Raw genomic sequence first — 16,609 nt, forward strand, 5'->3', positions numbered from 1 at the left:
GCAAAGGCTGTAAAATACGTAAGTGCATTTGACTTTTCAGGTTTTTTATATTTTATAAATTTGCCACACTTTCAAAAACTCTTTACATTGTCATTATGGAATATTGTGTATAGAATTGAGAAAATAAATTAATTTAATCCATTTTGGAATAAGGCTGTAATGAAAAAAAGTGGAAAAAGTGAAGCGCTATGAATACTTTCCGCATGCACTCAACATGACAGTTAACATCTCAAAAAATGTGTTTTGATGTTTCGTGACCCTTAAAAAAAGATTTATAGCCGAAACTGTTGTCCTCTGGTATCCCTATAATGATAGTCAGAGGATGCCTGCCATCAGCTAGAGATAAAAACACAATCATATTTCTACCAGCGGCTCCTGATGATGTACTAAGGTCTTATGAAGCAAAGTGATCACTCAAACTGAACATTGTTTACTTTTTTACTGTTACGCTGAAGAAAAAAAGGTCTTTGATTGCCTAAGGAAAAGCAAACTAACTGGAAGGTTTTGGGCACACTATCCCTTTAATGGGCAGAGAGAGCACGAGAAAGTTCAACTGCCCAGGCCGGAGAAGTTTGACTATTTCTAGAGAGCGCAGTAACAGGTGAGAGACAGACAGATGCCGAAATCACATGCTTAATGAAACCAGTTTAAACCACCAGAATAAATCAACTGACAAACACTTCCTGGACGATAATCCACTTGAGGTGAGGAAATCAAAAAGGGTGTGTGTTGTGTGTCACCAGCTGTGGTTGGGGGACCGCAGGGCATATTTGAGTCAACTGGGTCTGCGGTTACAACAGATAGCTGAGGCAGCACAAACTATGTCTCTTTTATACACACTACTACATGTCTCAACTCTTCCATCAGCCTTTCAGCAGCTTGACACCATGTGGGAACATCGAGATGACATATCCAGCGCTCCTGGCCTCAGTAATTCATCTCCATACTTAAGACTTGTGACACATGCGCACACACACGTTGGGTTTCCATGTTTAGGGGAGCTTCTTATAAATGTAATGATTTTTGTACTGTATAAACTGCATATTCTGTCCTCTAATCCACAACATTCTCCAATTTAAAGGATTTATGATTCAATGGGTAGGATTTATGAGTGGTTTTAGGGGTTGGGTGTAAAAAGCAAATTCCCTATCAAGTCAAAAATGGACTCTTGGTCCCCACAATGTATTCAAAACCAGTATCACACACTCAAAACAACATGATTCCTATTAAACCAGTATTCGTGACACATTTTACAAAAAAAGTTTATTGAATTATTAACAACTGTACATGATCAGTGCTGACACAGTTTTGCTACATACTTTGGTGTGAAGTTGAGAGGTTGTGAAAGGCAGGCGGGTCATGTTTTGTTTTCCTTGTGTGTGTCATATTAAAGACCGAGTTCACCATGACCGGTTCTGCAGACACCAGTTCCAACAGTTACACAAAAAGGGGTAGGCCAGGTTTAGGTTTAAAAGTGACGATCTCCTCCCTCTCTCGTGTGCCCACACTTTCACACAGAGCTTCCACCAAAGTCAAGTGCAGGCAATGAATAGATTCATTAGAAAACTTGCTCAACTTGTACAGAAGCGAATCCCGATGACTCGGATCACTCAGAGAAGCTGGTTCACCTCAATCTGAGGCCAAAAACAGGCTCTTTAGGGGTGGCGATCTCTACAGCAGAAGTAAGCTGTCAATCACTGGGGTGAGTCATCTCCCATTTCAACAGCAGCCAACTATAGTGGAGCCGCTTATGGGATCGGTTGGCAAGATACTCATCGCAGTGTGTGATCCACGCCGAGTCAGCATGTTACAATCACACTTCATTATCTGAATTCCTCTTTCCGACGAGATGCCACACAAAGCAAAGGGCACAGACAAGTAGTACAGTTAGTCACTCTCCCAGTTTAATACCGCTTTCGATTTACATACGACCCTTCATTCATGGGCTGCTTCGTATTTAGACTTCCGCAGGATTCCAGTTTGATCCGGTTTTTCATGAACAGCACATGGGCTCCAAAAACAAAATAAGAATTACAAAAAAATAATTCAGGAAGAAACAGGAAGGTTTTTCCCCCCTCCACTTGAGCCTTTTAGGAAATGGCCAGCCCAGAGAGTGTGCTAACAAATTCAAAAGAAAATGTGTCCTACTCTACATTCATCAAGCATTAAGGACATGAGGACAAAGAAACCCATCACAAGTATATCAGGACATGGAAATATATATAATTATATATATTTATAAAATGTCTTTATTACTCCATATATACACTTTTTAACAAATTGTCCAGGGAGCAGGAGGCTAAAACTGAAGCACTGCTTCATATTACATCACAGATCATTCACTGTTGGTTAAAAGGAAGGCGGTTGGGGGGGGAATACTATGGAAGGAATAGGCACACACAATCCCATGAGCAGACCGAAAGCAAAGGCAAGACAATATTTACTACATTAGTGCCGTCAGGGAGTCCTTGGGACAGTTTAACACGTTTCCATGTTTCCAGGATCATTTCACTGCTGTAAGAATCCAGGTGCGATCAAAATAAAAAAGCATCTGGGCAGCAATCCCAGTGAACCAACCGATTCCTAACCTGGGTTCCTACTGTACAGGTGGATGAGTGATCCCTTAAATCCATCAAAACAAATCAGGCCCATCCATAGGTCTTTAGTTCTGGTGAAGCAGCGAGTTTAGTAGATGACTTCATACACCGTGGCCTTCTTGTCACCAGATCCCGTCACAATGTACTTATCATCAGCCGAGATGTCACAGCTCAGGACAGAGGACGACTCCTTGGACTGTAGATAGAAGAAAGATGAAAAATGATTAGCTGACATTATAAACTGTATATGTTTTAAATAAAAAATGCTGATTAACTTAATGCACAAAACTGGAATAATCGCATAAAAGACATGTGAATAAGGCAGCATTTCCATCCAACGAGGCAAAGAGAACAAAATCATCACTTCCTGATAAACTGGCACCAAATATCAACAGTAAAAACAGAATATGCTGTGGTAGGAGAAGCCGCATCAATCTTTTCCTTATTTAATAAATGACTTGCACAATGAAGAAGAATATGTCAACACGCAATGAAAGTGCCATGGCGTTTGAAAGAGTGAGATGCAGAGCACAGATGCTCTTGTCTATTCTGGAGGTAATTAATAATATAATAACACTAATACTGAAATAGTCAGGTGTTTTAGAATGACCAAAACAACATTACAGATGTTTTACAGTGTGCTCAGCCAGCTGGTTTGTCCATTATCACACATTTTATCACATGATCTCTTATAACAAAATCACATGATCTTTCTTTTAATGCGCAGTAAAAGGGTTTCCATCGTAGTTTGTGCACAACTTTTCTTAATCAAATAAAAATTTTATCCTACTGTTATGTGCATACATCAAAGTTGATGCGCATCTTGGCATTGACGTCAACCATTTTTTATGCGCATATCCAAAATAGGTGGATGGAAATGTAGCTAGTGACATGAAGTTCATGTCAACGTCATTCCCTTCTAAACTGCAGCATTTAAGTCACTCTCAGAGGCAAATACAGGTGTGTTATAAATAGACAGTTGTGAATGTATGCGAGTGTCGCGGCAGCATGTCAGCTAGATTTCTCCTTGTATTAAACTGTGCTAACTGCATTAGTTAGATTGAAAGATAGCTGGAATGTGTGAAATGTGCAGAAAAAAAACAAGAATTGTTGTAAAGCTTTTAAAAGATTCAATTCAAAGAACTCCACTTGTTTGATGCAATGAATAAATAATTTCACGAATGTTACAAATAATGTTTTTATTCCAATAAAGAATGAAACGTCATCTGTGTGTACAGAATGAATTTATTATTATTTAATTTTTGTATTTTCTACACTAAATTTTTAGACTGTTTTCCAAAAAACATGCTTTTAATTAACTTTTTTCATTTATTTTTACTATGTACAAATTAAACTTTAAAAAAAATGCAGCATGTTAAAGCATTTACTTCATCAACAATACATTTCAGTTTTTAACAAAAACAATGGTCAGTTTTCATTTTAGTTTGTAGTTTACTATTATTGAAACTTGTCATTGCTTGTCATTGTTTGTATGTTTTATTATGAAAGTTTATTGACAAGAAAGTTAATTCATTTATTCAAAAAATTTATTCAACTTGAAGGTGTTTGTCCACAAAAAAGCTGCACCTCCACAGAGAAAATAAAAAAAAATATTCAAAGAGTCTGGGATACAAGCCTCAATGAAAAGCCTGAACAGAAAATTTCACACTACAAATCAAACAAACATTCCCAATGTAACATGAACTTCTGGAGAGGGAATACAGTATTGACTGACATACCTGGAAAATGCTGGCACCATAGGGAGTCCTCCAGGCATTCAAGAGATTGTCCTTCCCAGTGCTCACAAACCATTTACCTTTAGGAAATGGAACAAACACACATGCACTAATGGGTACAGAGTCAAGGTTGATCTGAATAACTTGATTCACTACAACTCGACTTTTTTGGAAGTAAAGTGAGCCATTAAGAGAGAGAGAGAGAGAGAGAGAGAGAGAGAGAGAGAGAGAGAGAGGGGGGGGGTACAAAGTGCAACCTTGCCAAACTAAAATGGAAAAACACGACTGAATACAAAGCTAAAGCTGAAGTTTGTATGTCATGTTTTGGCCATATTTTACATTAAGTATAAGGTTTCTTCCCTCATATATTCTCAGGTGCAAGATGTTGCACTTTATGTAAGGTAAAGTAACAGCGTCTTACCACAGTAGGCAAATTTGAGGGAGAGGACACAGCTCTCGTGCAGGTGCAGCTGGTACTTGTCAGGCTTGGTGTGATGAAGCACCTCCACATTACTGCTCTCCATTCCCACAGCCAGCCACTCGCCCGTCGGACAGTAGCCCAGAGAGAAGATCTAAGAGACAAAAAAATAAATAAATGAACAAATGTCACATGCTAATCTAAAGCATGAAACTTGTGGAGTGTTTATTATAACCAAATTGGGTTTTGCTGGTGGCTGTTGATGATTCTAAATAAAAAAAAAGTCATATTGCAGCTAACATGTCAGTTCATGACAAGTCATGCATTTTCACACAAAACCTGTTATAAAGCACTGAAGCTGTGAATGAGTCTCTTCATCTTTCATCGTGAAGTGCAGACAAGATGTGAAAGTTTATAAACTGCAAATTTTTCATCCATGACTAATTTTAAAGCTTTTTATTCATTTATTTTTATTTAATGACATTGAATAATGATTGGTGAGAATAACAAGACTTTAAAAGAAACTCACTCAAGATGAAAACCCTAAATCGTGGATAAATATTTAAAACTATTTCACGCATTTATTATCAAAGTTTTTCCACATACTTGTGCAACAATTTCCATTACAAGTGCATTTTTAAGGTGTATAAGTGTGCATTAAGATAACCTGTGATGTGAAGTCATGCTGCTGAAGCTGGCGACCCTCTCTCAGGTCCCAGGACCGTACAGTGTTGTCCAGTCCACCTGTCCACAGTTTGGTGCCATCATGGGAAATATCTATACAACTCGCCCCATCTGTGTGTCCCTGGAACTGCCTACAAACACAAACAATCATGCAGTCTTTTATTGCATCAGCAGAACACACATACGTTTGCATACATCGCAGAGACAATTTTTGCACATGGCAACACCCGTGTGATTCCTACCTCACAAGGGTTTGGTTATGAAGGTCCCAGACGGCAATATTTCCATCACTGCAGCAGGAGAAGCAGACCTTGGCATCAGGGCTGATCGCCAGCGCATAACAAGCCGGGGCAGAAGAGGTGAGCTCTGCTTTGATACGAGGAGTCTGAGAGGCCAAATCCCATATGGTCAGAGTGCTGGCTTCCCCTCCAACAATCAGAGTACGGCCATCCGGAAGCAGCTTACAGGAACGGATATAGTTATCCCTGTTCTGAAGAGAGAAGAGGGGAATGTTTTTTTAAACAACATTTTCAATAATAATTTGTATTTTAGATACAGTTTTAAATTTTCATGGCAATCTCTGAATAAATTACAAAAGCTTTTGACCTTATTGTTGTCATATGAGCAGGGACAAATATTGGAATCTTTTTGGTTCGAGACTTTTTAGAGGTTAAAAACTGCTCGCTATGCTGCCTCATGTTGCAAACTGCTGCTTTGTTATTATAATATTCAACTTTTTATGGATAGTCATAAACACACTTGATTGGAGAGCAAGCACTTTGACCGTTTTCTGCTGTTTATCATTCCTAGTATATATTTGCCCATAGGCAACAGAATAGGCAAATTGGTATAAGAATCCAATGGTACTGTATGATAACTTTGGATAACAATATCCCATTTTCAGTGTTGTGATTACTGCTCTAAAACATATTTTTTGTGTGTCTGGGTAAAAAAAAAAAAAAAAAACTTTTTTTTTTCCCTTTGAACACAAAACATTTTTGCTACAAAAATTCCAAGACTTTTTCAGGACTTTCAAGTCATTTTTCATGACCTTATGTTTCATGTGATGTCTACATTACATGTGTGGTAAATCATAAAAAATGTTTAAACTTATTACAGCATATCATAAAACACGTAATAGTTTAAATTTATTTTTATATCCATGTAAAATAGATGATGCTTACAAAGCATTAATATTATGAGAGCATGTTTTGGCCAAGAAAAGAAAAGTAAAAACAACTAACCTCAATTTCGATATACAGATATTTGTCAATCTAATTTGGAACAATCTGAATAGTTTGTACTAGTAATTGTAGGTAAAACCACTTCTCTTATAAAGCCGCGATCACACTGCACTTTTTGCACCATAATCTTCTATTCATAGGCATGCGAATGCAGACCAGAAACGCAAGCACGTGAGACACATTTCGCATTTTACTGCAATCGAAAGTTCAAGCTTGGTGAATTCTTACCTGCGAAATCACATCAGGTGATAGCGTAAGACCAATAGAAGATAAATTAAAAAAGGAAACTTAAAATTTGGAGCAATCGCTGACTTTTATTACTGTTTAATCAAACTGTTTAACCCCGCCCCTTTTCACAACGCTGTACAACAGAATTTTCCAAGTACAAGCTCTAGTGTGACCACAGCTTACGTCACTTTGAACAAAAATGTCTGCTACATGACTAAATGTAAATGTAACTTCCATGACTATTCCAAAACTTTGTGGGTTTTTTCCTGTTTTTCCAAAACTTTGAGGCCTGGAAAATGCCTTGTTTAAATTCCATGACTTTTCCAGGTTTTCCATGACCATATGAACCCTAATAATAATTTATGTTGAGGAAGATTTATAATATTGAGGAACAGTAAACATGTCAGGCTAAACACTTTAAATGAATCATTGACTTCTGCTCTCTTCATTAGTTTCAAAACACAGATTTCTTTACAATTTAAAACAGCATTTTTGCATATCTTTTCTGCTGGAGATACTGTTATATCTTGCACCATAGGAATGCTATAGCAGAATCTGGGCTGTTTTAAACATTGACTTTTCCAAACCGTGGTATACCTTGAAAACAGTTATCTTCCCATGCCTACAACAGAATCCAAAGTTCTAAAACAATCGCAAAAATGAACGCACTTCCACATTGCAGAATAAGGTCAATGCAATTATCAAAAAGTTCGTCATGATCATAAAACATGTTAAGGTGACACATTTTTAAATAAATATGTAAAACAAACATTTAAGATTAGTCTATTTAGATTAAAAAAGTGCAGTGCAATAAAAATGTTTTGCATTGCGAAAGAAAAGAAAATACCCCTCAGTAATCAGGCTGAAGAGGTAAACCAATCAAAATGGCAGGGCTGAAAAGCAGCAGTTCAGCTCCCTGTTATTTGCTCTTGCTCTCTAAATCCTGTCTAACCTGTGTTTATGAAGGTTAATCGAGGAGTAGAGGCAGCCGATAAGAGGGCACCGAATGCTAAGTGGGCAGGGAAAAGCTTTTAGGGGGTTTTTAGTTGCAGCACCAGGACGAAGCACATTTTCAAATTAGCAGGAGAATTCTAGATCTGTTCCTGAGGGAGATCAATAACTCTGAGCTTTCAGACAAATTAAATCACTTTATAATGGCTGAACAGCTCATCAAATACACAGCTTTCTGCACTATGGAGTAAACACTGCCTGGGACAGCAAGTTACACAGACTAACGGAGAGCCATCGTGGTATTTTTCACCACTACACATAGCCTGCAGATTGGTTCTTTATTTGGCAGAGAGATTAAAGGAAGGATAAAGATTAAAAATAGAAATGTAAAAAAAAAAAAAAAAATGAAAGAGTGGATTTGTACTTCAGAAAGGATAATTCAGATATAAGCCTGGTAATTTGTGTGGACTGATTAGACAACATCAGGGTTTTTTTTTTACCAGGCAGTCGAGTTGTGAGACGGGGCTCTTGCTGCCGGGTTGACTGATGTCCCAGATCTTCACACAGCCCTTGCCACCAGTGTAAACATGCCGTGTGGGGTTGCTGATGGTCACAGCGCACACAACCTCTCCGTGGCTCAGTGTGTTGATCTGGCGAGCGTGACGGGGAATTCCTGGACCAATCAGAGCGTCAGGAGGAAACGGAACTGGCTGCATCTGGCCATCCGCGCTAACATGGAAGGAGTAGGCCCTGTTTAACAGAACATGAACAAATGAGATCAAACACGAAGATTAACCACCAACAAGAAAATCTTTAACATGGCCATTCAAAAGAGTGCGGTTGATTTTTTTGGTTTTACCTAGGTTTCATTTAATTGATCAAAAAGTAAAAACGGATTAATTTTTATTATAATTGCAAATTTAAATATTTAATTTAATCATTTAAATTTATACATTTCAATATAGCCTAAAACAAATGCTAATAATAATTCATTTTTGTGATTGCAACACTGAATTTGTTAATTTTATATTATGTTTACATTTTTTTTTTTATTAAATATTTTCCAGATGATTTTGCATGGTTGCAGATTCCCAGCACTTACGGTTTTCCTCCAGGGATAGAGGTCAGACTTGCTGGCAGAACGGGTGCACGCATGTGGGGATGAGGATCAAAGCCCGGCTGCAACAAGAGACATCTTAGCATAAGAGAGTGAAGCGTGAAAAATACATAAGCTGCAAAACAAACTGGAACGGATTTGACAGTCTAATTTTTTTTTTCTGCATCAGCTCTATTGTAATATGTTTTTAATATTCTAGTAGAGCACTTGTTCGCACTCCCCTCAAGCCTTTATTAGAAAACCCCAGACAACTGTGTTACTTCCTTTGCCATCAGCGCAAACACAGAGTAGAAGAACAAACGTGGAACAAATGCAAAAGGTAATATTGAACTGGAAAGCTATCCTAACACTGTGAGCATGCAAGTTACAGTTTTAGCAAGTTATTAAGAAGGGTTTTCATTTTAAATGATTACAGTAACAAAGTAAAAAGATACAACAAGCTTTTGCAACATTTTATGCAAATAACAGTCATGCGAGTCTTACCATATGTGTGCGTCCATAGGCAGCAGCGGCTGCTGCGCTCATCTGAGGAGAAATGTGAAGGCCAGGATAAACACCAGGACTTGTCAATGAGCCGTTCATCTCTGGGTGGTGACCCATCATGAAGGGAGTCCCATATGGTGGTGCAATCGACAACGGTGTACGAAGAGCAGGTGCTGCTGAAAATGTATGAAGAGAAGAAAAGCCCAAGTTTGAATGCCATAAACAAACTTGCAAATTTGTCTAGTTAGCATAGATCAGTGGTTCCCAAACTTTTCAGCCTGCCACCCCCAAAACTGCAATGACAGTGACTTGCAACCACCAAATTTCTTTGAGGTGGTTCTAAATATACAAACATTGCATGCAACATGGCACACACAACAAAAGGCCCAAATCTATTCTTCATTTAATTTTGGAGAACGTCACTTTAAGACATGGTCTTAAACTCAATTTCTGGAAGGCCACAATGAGGGGGTCACAATGAATGAAAACAAATGAAAGGCTGATGGCTTTTTTTTTTTTTTTTAAGCATAATTTTTTATATTCTATAGGCTATGGATAAAATATGGTAATTCTAATGATTTAAATAAATGAATTTGGTTTTTGGAAATCACACCCTACTCATAATTCTCTCTTTATATAGCCATATATGCAAATCACATATCCATAATACACTGTAATATAGCCTAGTTCGGATCCTATCGCTTTCTCAATACAATCAATCCACTCCAGAGTTGGTTTTAATTGAGCTGAGACCACCTCATTCAGGTGATCTCGCACTGATTGTTTTGGCGCGGATCTGAGTGCTATTGCTGGATTCACATATGCCAAACGAACCGCGCTAACTGGGGAACTGCGCCAGGTTCCGGAACAAAAGTCTAGGTGTAAAGCACCCCTATTCTAAAAGGGTATAACATTTCTTCTAACTTTCTTTTCCTTCAAAAATTAACAATTGGTAAGAATGATGATTTGTTGGGATTGATAATCAGGGTTATTTGGGTCACCTTGTGTGTTATTTTATGCAACAAACTGGACATTTAAATATCAGAAGTTTAAAGAATAAAAACAAAATTCTCTTAAAGTTTTCCATAGCTGCATATCTTTATATTCCGTGTATTTACTACTTACTCAGTGCTTCCATGCCAGGTGGTTTTCCGGGATGGGGCCTGAGCCCGGGGGTGTTGCTGGTTCCTGGGGTGGGAGCGTCGTTGCGTGGGGTAGGGGTGTTGGACTTCAAACCTGGGGTGGAGGACTTGTCGTTCTGAGAGATGAAGGAATGGAGATGGAATTAACGGAGCTAAAGCTACATACCACAAATGCTCAAATCCAGAGAGCTCGCTCGCACTAATCCAGTCAAACACTGACAGCTCATTATAGCTGAGAAGGATAAAGCTAAACTTCAGACCGAACCCTTCCCCGAGACCTCATCCTCTCACTCATCTTTAATCACACTCTCTTTTCTCCTGTTCCCTCAGAGGCTAGCTAAGCGCATTGAGATATTAGCTGAGGCTAGCAGCCAAGCCGCTGTTTGTCTGACAGCAGCTGATGTATTCATGTTATGCTTCAAACTGACATCTATGCCGCAGACATATAGCTGCTTAGAGGAAAAGGGTTTGCGAAGACTTGACACCACAAATGTCCATCCTCAATTTTGATGCTTACATGTGGGTGGTCCTTCGCTTTGGAGGATGGGGTGCTCCCAGAGGACGCCACGGAAGCTGGGCTGTTTGGGGCGTCTTTCTTCAGCGCTCTGGCTTTATCCAGACCGTTCTCAGGAGGAGAGTGTGACGGGCTGACTCTTGGAGTAGCTGGATCCTACAGTGTAAATAGGAAAGGTTAGTCACATACATAAGAGAAGAAGATCTCCAAGCTAAACAAAAATAACAAAGATGTTACCTCGTTGGACACATCCACCACCAGATCGTCACTTTTGTCACCATCGCTATCCTATAGTGTATAAACAAGGTAAATCAGAGTATATACAGAAATTAGAGAGTGAAATTCAATCTCTTTAAGACCTTTAAGACTCTTTTCATACATTAAGATCTTATAACAGCTTTAGGTTCCAACCGGAAACACTGGCGAGATTTTAACTTGCAGTATATTTACTAAATATTAATTTAAGAAATTAATCCAAAACTAAAACATTGTTCATACACTAAATAAAAATCTATTAAATCTAGCTAATTCAGCAGGTTGAAGCCTAAAGAACTATAGAACTACACAGCATCCTGATATTTGCAGACTTAATTCAGGCAAACTTTAACATACAACTTTATATTGCATAAACATATCAAATTGAATACCTTGCAAAAGAGCATTTAAGACCTTAATACTTTTTAAGGGCCTTAAATTTGTCTACATTGATTAATAAACTTTTAATACTTTAAGACCACGCAGACACCCTGGTAAATACTTGAGTGTTTCAAGAAGTTTAGGAGAGTTCAAGTAAAATTTGTATTATAGAAACATTATCTACATTCATGTTAAAATGTTATTGGTTGGTTAAGGCTGCATTTATTTGATCCAAAATGAAGGAAAAACAGAGGTATTATATAATACTACTAATCACAATGTAAACCAGCCATTTTCCGTGTTAATATTTTTAAAAGTCGTTTATTTCTGCTACGAAGTATCATTTTTAGTAGGTGTTAGTCTAGGTTTCAACATCAGATGGTCCTTCAGATAACATTCAAATATTATAAATCACAATAACGCAATAACAAAATTCACTTGCAGCTAGTTTCATCATGTGGCCTTACATATCGGCTCATGTTGTCCTTCTCCTCCACTCTACGCTTCTTTGGATCCAGACTGTATTCAGAAGAGCCTCTATGTTTCTCACTGGCCCTCAGGCTGTCTGACGGTGATACGGAATTATTCTGCAGAGAAAAAAACAACACACTGATAAGTGCAAATCACAAATAAAAGCTCATCGCTGTGCATTTGCTGACACTACAAAACCCCTTAATATCTCCCTTAAAAAGCACTTCATTTAAAGATATATGCAATTCCACTTAGCTCTAATCAATAATTCAGAACTCATCCTTCAAAGCTGTCTTGAGAAACACAAACCGATAGAATCCCCCTGAACACCATGAAGCACAAATTTATACACCGTAAGAGCCTCTTCTTCTGTATAAAGTAGCAGGCACTTTAGGTTTAGCTCATTAGCTGCAGACAGTCAGCTATGCTCAGGACGGCCTGGGCTCTCTCGCCAGCACAAATACAAATATCAGAGGCGACATGGGGCCACCGGTGGCTTTGAGTGAGCCATGTGTGTAAATTCCTCTCTCGTACAAGATAAACACAGAAAAGCGAGGGGGTTAAGCCCCAGGCACTGTTAGATCACCCCGTACTCCCTGGCATGGAGGAAAGGAGAGAGCGTGGGGCCTGCCAAGCAAGCAAGCCCAGGCCCCATGAAGCAAAGCAGGCGGGACAGCTGAGCAAACTATCCCTGAAGAGTGAGGCCTCTAAACCAGCCTGACCACAGCACACTTCAAACATTCTGGCCTAACCCTGCAGCCCTGGGCAACCTGCACACAGCATTACACAACGCCAGTACGCCAAACTGGACAGCAGGGTCAAGCGAAAACTGATCCCTGCGGCACGGAAAGAGGGAGACGGAGAATAACACAGTGAAATGCAAACACTAGACCAGAATAAATGGCCCCTCACCCTGAGAGTTAACCAGCCAGATGACGGCTTGTATTCCTAGCCTCCCGCACATGCCCGGCTCAACTAAAACACAGCAAACAGCCACCCTTTCACCAACAACGTGTTGGCCTGAACTGAGGCCATAAGAGATTGAGTTCACATATTAACCCTCTGCCAAGACCATTTACAGACTTTGTTATAGAGCAGCATGTTTAATCAAAATAAAAGTGTAGTCATGAGGAAAACGCTAAAATATGTTCTACAAGTGAAACATGGCCCTGTGTTCTTTTGAACTTGTGATAAACACATGCTGTGTCCCAATTCGCAAAATATCCATCCTAAATATTATTAGAAAATAGAATTAGTATGTCCCAACCCATAGTATGTTAAAAAGAGTATGGCAAAGATTTCCAGAAGGTTTACTATTTCCGGTAAAAACTCATAGGGTAGAAGCATCCACACACTATCCGCTAATATTGCCCACAATAGATTACACGTTAAACGTAAATGTGTTTAGACCTACAAGCTCGGGTAAAAAGTATAAACAAAGTACAAACATAGCAGATGTGCAAGACCAACCTCCAAGTAGAGAGGCTTCAGTAAAGTTTTTTGAATGACTGTTAATTAATATCTAGCCAACTGGATCCGGCTTAAACCACGTTTTCAGTGTTTTATTTCATCTACAACAACAACGTGAACTTATATCAAGATTTGTTTGGACATTAACTTCTAAACGCATAATTACCCAAAGACTTGAGGTGGTTTCTCTGCATGAAAGACTCGCGAATGGCAGGTTATCCTGCTGCTGCTTCTCCAAAAGGGTAGGTAATGAATTATGAAAGAAATGTGGATGATGTGTCAAGATGATTGACAGGGGACGCAACTAAGAAACATAACCATCTGTTAATGAGAAAGTAGTCCCAAAGCTTGCATACTCTTCTGTTACTCACTCAAAAATATATGCATTTCCTTTACTAAAAAGTACATACTTTTAGGGTGTAGTATAAATATGTGAATTGGGACGCAGCAGCAGTCTCAGACAATCTGGATAAGATGCTAGCTAACTTTAACACACATTAAAGTTGTAATGAAGTGCTTTTCGTCGACAAAATATTTAATGTATAATTAGCATTCAGCCAAAACAAAACCTAAATTATATAAAATAAAAAATTTTAAAAACGGCTATAAATATTAGAGTTGTGATATAAATATAATAGTAATATAAAGGCATTTAAAAAACAATGACTTTTTAAATGACAGAATTAAAGTGGACTGTTGTAGCAGTATTTCATGATTTATGGTAACATGTACTTTACAATTATCAAAGACAATTCATTTAATTCAATAAACGTTATTTTTTAACTCACAGGGGTTAGAAAATAATATTTAGACATATGCTCACACACAACAACAAAACATAAATACACTTACACAATTATTTTAAAAATCCTATTGTAACCAGTGGCAGTGGGAATAAATGGTTTTCTTGAACTTAGCCTTTTTTGCTAAAGGAACTTTATACCGTCTACTAGACGTAAGGGACCATGTAAGAAATAGGAAGAGTCTTCCACAATAGTGGAGTTTTTTTTTTTTGTCGTTGCTAAAAAAAAATAACAAAAAAACATTCAGTGAGAGGTGTATGTCTCACCAATTATTTTACAACGTTTACCAACCTTAAAAGTTTATAAAAGCCTGCGCCACGAGTCACATGAGCAGAAGTTTATTCTTTCTTTTAATTACCTATCAATACCAAATTGTTATTAGATTATTTATTTTATTAAGTCATAATCAAAAATCACTTTATTGCACTTAAGTTTTCAAAACACACACCGAGAAACTGTGTGTAGCGTCGGACAATGTAAAAGCAGAAAGGACAGGAAAGGAAGACCAGCTGGAGCCACATCGTCCAGAACGCCTTGAGAATGGCAGCGGCTGAGTGGCGCTCCCTCTGTGAGCATGGCTGGGCAGACGGACACAGTCACTGGGCCAGAGAGTGTGGCACTGCCAGGGCATGATCTCAGTGCCAAGCCCACACTCTCTGCCTGACTGAAAAACTTCTATTCATGCAGAGAGGGAGGGAGGGAGAGAGAGAGAGAGAGAGAGAGAGAGAGAGAGAGAGAGAGAGAGAGAGAGAGAGAGAGAGAGAGAGAGAGAGAGAGAGAGAGAGAGAGAGAGAGAGAGAGAGAGAGAGAGAGAGAGAGAGAGAGAGAGAGAGAGAGAGAGAGAGAGAGAGAGAGAGAAAGAAAGGGGAGACAGTTGAAAAGGAGGATGTGGCCAGGCCAACGGAAGTGATCTCCAGGCAGAAGGAACTCCATGCTCTCCTGGAGGCGACACAAAGGAATCCCGGCAGCTTAAAGCCCACTCACAAACACTCTACAACAATCTCAGTGTTGCTTTTGTCAGCACTAAGCAGTGCATTTCTCTCCCCACCCCCTTCTTCTGCTAATCCAAAAGTAATAAATAGAGCTAGACTGCTCTCACAGCCTGACAGTGCAACTGAGCGTGCATGTGTGTGTCTCAGCTGCGGGTTTAATAGGCTGACCTTTTAAGACAGGCTTAACGTGACTCAATAAGCAAAGTCAGAGCAGCGCTATCAGATGACCCGTGACAACAGGAAGTCCTGGCGGGCAGAGAGCAGGACGGCCACTGCTGCACTAAGCGCTAATCAGCAGCAGAGTCTGATTTCTGCAGGCATGACTGCTCCCTTTCCCTCACACACATTGAACGCACACACACCTCTATTGCCAAGACAAATCTTTTTGCATATCCAGTCTAAAAGGCGAAATGGGGCAATCCAGCATTTGGGTGAACTTGATTATAAGAAAACCGCAAATAAACATGACAAGAGATATGGACAGAATCAAAGGAAGGAGTGCACGAGAGCAGAAGAGGCACAAGGAGAAATGGAGGAGGCGGCAATGAGATACGGCTGAATGAGCCAGGAGCTGCAGACATGAAGAATGAGTGAGGACAAATCCTTTAAGATGGAGAGTCAAAGTCTTTTTTAATTGTGATGAAATTATAGCGCTGCTAATCCCCGGCCTGTGCTTTTGCGCATTTTTTACCTGGATTAAAAGCAGGATTATACAGCAGGCTCCCTTCTCTTTTTATTATTTTTTTAAGGCTTAGTGTGCCCTAATGCTGCCTGCTCTGCTCTCCTCATGCTGTTAACGCGCCACCGACTTCCCTCTTCTTCAAACGTCAGGACTTAAAGGAGTAGTTCAGCAGAAAAGAAATTCAGCCATGATTTACTCATGATCCTCATGTTATTTCTAACCATATGGCTTAGAGGAACATTTTTTTGTACTACTCTATAAAAATGACAAGATTTCCAGCTTTGAAATGTGCATTTATAGTATACATATTCAATATTTAATAGCATCTTTGTGAGGAGTCATCTGAACAGTGTATACTGACATTAAATGAAAGCATTTTAATTATGCATGGTGCGGGTGTTTTACTACACATTGGACAGAATTCTCACACTTACTGGTTGC

The 16,609-nt window shown here is 39.0% G+C and overlaps 1 protein-coding gene across 23 annotated transcripts in view; it reads right to left on the reverse strand.

Moving 5' to 3' along the window:
* Positions 1–1,244: 1,244 nt before the first annotated feature.
* Positions 1,245–16,609, reverse strand: part of tle3b (TLE family member 3, transcriptional corepressor b) — a 40,205-nt gene continuing 24,840 nt past the window's right edge. For 18 of the 23 annotated variants that reach the window (XM_073905997.1, XM_073905993.1, XM_073905990.1 and 15 more), the window contains 12 exons: positions 12,218–12,337; positions 11,352–11,402; positions 11,118–11,270; positions 10,584–10,716; positions 9,459–9,634; positions 8,961–9,037; positions 8,359–8,608; positions 5,678–5,925; positions 5,419–5,566; positions 4,755–4,905; positions 4,337–4,413; positions 1,245–2,793 (listed from right to left, as the gene is read on the reverse strand). In XM_073905997.1, the coding sequence (XP_073762098.1) occupies positions 2,686–2,793; positions 4,337–4,413; positions 4,755–4,905; positions 5,419–5,566; positions 5,678–5,925; positions 8,359–8,608; positions 8,961–9,037; positions 9,459–9,634; positions 10,584–10,716; positions 11,118–11,270; positions 11,352–11,402; positions 12,218–12,337 (1,692 nt within the window). In that variant the 3' untranslated portion in view covers positions 1,245–2,685. 23 annotated transcript variants of the gene reach the window in all.

This window comes from Danio rerio, chromosome 7, assembly GCF_049306965.1.
Source record: "Danio rerio strain Tuebingen ecotype United States chromosome 7, GRCz12tu, whole genome shotgun sequence".
NCBI classification, from domain to species: Eukaryota; Metazoa; Chordata; class Actinopteri; order Cypriniformes; family Danionidae; genus Danio; species Danio rerio.